We start from the raw sequence: 3,173 nt of genomic DNA, 5'->3' as shown, positions 1-3,173 counted from the left end.
GTTCGACCGCAAACTCGGTCCAAAATTAAACCGATAATGGGTTGAAAGCGGATAAAAAATGGTTGACAGTCTGTCTACGACCGCGCGTTGGATGGCTCGTTTTGTCCGTTTACCCAAACGGACACGGACGACCATTCGGTGTCGTGCGTTAGTGGTGCGTTAGTCGGCCGCCTGAGACGAAAAACGACTCGCGTCTAGCCAAAGTTGATATGCTTCGTCGCCAGGTACGGCCGTACCGGTACCGGTACTAGTAGAAAAATCATTTTTCGTCGCTCCCACTTCCACTCCTATTCCTCGTGTCAAAGCGCGCGTCCCAAGCTCGCTCCAGTTATTACCGCCAATGGAGCTGCAGGAAGACAAGCGTGCCGCGGATGAGGAGAGCCAGCCTCACTTCCTGATCGTGACGTACCCGGCGCAGGGGCACATCACCCCGGCGCGTCACCTCGCGCGCCGTCTCGTGCGCGCGGCCGCCGGCGCCGGCGGTGCGCGCGTCACCATATGCACCCCTGTCTCGGCCTTTCGGAAGATGTTCGCTGACGCAACAAGCGCGGTGGGCGGCGACGAGATAAGGGAAGAGGGCGGGGTCGCATACGCCGCTTACTCCGACGGCTACGACGGTGGGTTCGACCGCACCGCGGGCGACTACGCGCACTACATGTCGCAGGTGAGGCTGGAGGGAGCGCGCACGCTGTCCGGGCTGCTCCGGCGCCTCGGCGATCGCGGGCACCCCGTCACCTGCGCAGTGTACACGCTGCTCATGCCGTGGGTGGCCGGCGTTGCGCGGGCGTACGGCGTGGCGGTCGTCGCGGTGTTCTGGATCCAGCCGGTCACCGCGCTCGCCGCGTACTACCACTACTTTCGAGGGAGCCGGGAGGCCGTCATGGTAGCCGCCGCGTCGCGTGACCCGAATGCCGAGGTGTGTATCCCGGGCCTCCCGCCGCTCCGGTTCCGGGACCTGCCGTCCTTCCTCGCCGTCACCTCGGACGACGACCCCTTTGCCTGCCTGATCCCGGAGTTCCGCGAGCTCATCGACGCGCTCGACGGCGACTCCGAGAAGCCCCCGACGTACGTCGTCGCCAACACGTTCGACGCCATGGAGCCTGACGCGCTGGCTTCGCTGAGGCCTCACGTCGAAGTGGTAACCGTCGGTCCCGTGCTCTCGTTCCTGCACGACGGCCACGACGGCAACAGTCCAAACGACCTGTTCGACCACGACGGCGAAGGCTACCTCCACTGGCTGGATACGAAGCCGGCCAAGTCGGTGGTGTACATCTCCTTCGGGAGCACGTCGGTGATGAGCAAGACGCAGGTCGCCGAGATAGCGGAGGCCATGAGCCAGTCCAACAGGCCGTTCCTGTGGGTGCTACGGAAAGACAACTGCAGGGACAAGGACGAAGGCGACGCGATCAAGGGACTCCTCGCAACGGCGTCGGCGGCCACGTACGACGACGACGCCGGCGGCGGCATGGTGGTGGAGTGGTGCGACCAGGCGCGTGTGCTCTCGCATCCGTCCGTGGGGTGCTTCGTGACGCACTGCGGGTGGAACTCGACGCTGGAGAGCGTGGCCTGCGGCGTGCCCATAGTTGCGGCGCCGCAGTACTCGGACCAGGGGACGAACGCGTGGCTCGTGGAGCGGGCGCTGGGCGTGGGTGTCCGCGCCGCGGCGCGCGCGGAGGACGGCGTCCTGGAGACCGGGGAGCTGAGGAGGTGCGTGGAGATCGCTACGTCGGAGGCGGTGACGTCGCGCGCCGCGTCGTGGAAGGAGGAGGCGAGGGTGGCCGTGGCCGACGGCGGCGGCTCGGACCGGAGCCTGATGGAGTTCGTGCGGCGGATTGCACGCGGTAGTACCTGAAATTGTCACTGCGGCTGCACGTTTGTTCCGGTTATTAGTTACTGTCGTGAGTGTATTAGTGCCGCGGGAGATTCTGACTACCCTGCCCATGGAAGGATAAGAGGATCAAAAGCTGAAGCGAAGTGATTGATGCGATGCTTATCGTGTCCGGATGTCTCTCTCTTTCGGTCATTCTCAAGACGGAGGATAGGGCGATGTATGGAGATGCACAAAGCCGTATGGCAGGCGAGCAGTTATGTACTAGTACTAGCTTTGTTTGTCTAAAAAAGATTGGAAATGCAGCCGTACTTTGCTGCACTCCAAGTGGGTTCTTAATCGTGTCATCCGGCGATAGAATGTCGCTTTTTCTAATGCACATCTAAATATGTTATAAGTATTGTCATCTAAGTAGCCGTACACTTTAAGTGGAGCATCTACAGCAAGCTATTCCGGCCTCTATATGTCCGCGTAAACGACCGGGTGTGTTTGGTTGCAAAGGACTGAACTTTTTTTGGTCCAAGGAATTAAAGAAAAAAGACCCTCCAATAATTTTTTTCTAGTCCCTTAAGAGTCCTTCCTGTTTGGTTACATAGTGATTAAAAAAGAATTTTTCTAGTCTAGTCTCTGTAACCAAACAGGGCATCAAACACTCATGACCGCAGCCGTGCATCTCATGTCACCTAAATCTACACTATGAACCCACAAAAAAAATCCATACTATCGATGCAACCTAAAATAAATCGTATAGATCATCAAAAAAATTCTGGAACATAGAATAAATGGACACAGAACAAGCCGGTAGTTAATTCACATCAAAATACACAGTTTAAACATCATAGTTCAGCCGGCAAATGGACAGAGATTTAAACTAAAATTACTAGATACGCAAAACAAAGATAGAGAGGGCCGAGGAATTCAGCACTTCCTCGCCGGTCCTTTGCCTTTGTGGTAGAGCGGTTGTAGCCCTTCATGTAGGCGTCAACAGCGGGAGGGGGTCATCGAACCCCGAGCATGAGCCATTCGTGATGTCGGAGTCGTCGTAGGAGGACGAGATGAAGCCGACCATCCTATGGGTGGCCCGGTTTGCTGCTTCGCCAGCCGGGCGGCTTTCACTGCCGCCGCTGCCTTCTCCTTTGGCTCGCGCTTCGATTGCTAGATGCCGAGCCGGGACACCTTGGCGTTCTTCCGACAGAGGCGGCGACCGTCTCTATGTTGTCAGCAAGCGATGGAGCACATCCGCGAGGAGTTGCTCCTCCGCATCGGACGCCGCCGACAATATGCGCCGATGGAGGGAGGAAGGCGCGACCACCTCCAACATCGTGGCCTCTCCCTAGCTCCCTTC

At 58.4% G+C, this 3,173-nt stretch overlaps 1 protein-coding gene across 1 annotated transcript; it reads left to right on the top strand.

Annotated features, from left to right (window-relative positions):
• Positions 1 to 259: 259 nt before the first annotated feature.
• LOC119365312 (UDP-glycosyltransferase 75C1-like) lies at positions 260 to 2,239 on the top strand. Its single transcript, XM_037630935.1, has one exon. The coding sequence runs from the start codon at positions 341 to 343 to the stop codon at positions 1,850 to 1,852; it is 1,512 nt and encodes a 503-aa protein (XP_037486832.1). The 5' UTR covers positions 260 to 340; the 3' UTR covers positions 1,853 to 2,239.
• The last annotated feature ends 934 nt before the right edge of the window (positions 2,240 to 3,173 follow it).

This window comes from Triticum dicoccoides, chromosome 1A, assembly GCF_002162155.2.
Source record: "Triticum dicoccoides isolate Atlit2015 ecotype Zavitan chromosome 1A, WEW_v2.0, whole genome shotgun sequence".
Taxonomy (NCBI): domain Eukaryota; kingdom Viridiplantae; phylum Streptophyta; class Magnoliopsida; order Poales; family Poaceae; genus Triticum; species Triticum dicoccoides.
This window is presented reverse-complemented; position numbering and strand designations above follow the sequence as displayed.

Excerpts from the sequence above, each read along its gene's own strand:
- LOC119365312 (XM_037630935.1), top strand. The coding sequence starts at position 341 with ATGGAGCTGCAGGAAGACAAGCGTGCCGCGGATGAGGAGAGCCAGCCT.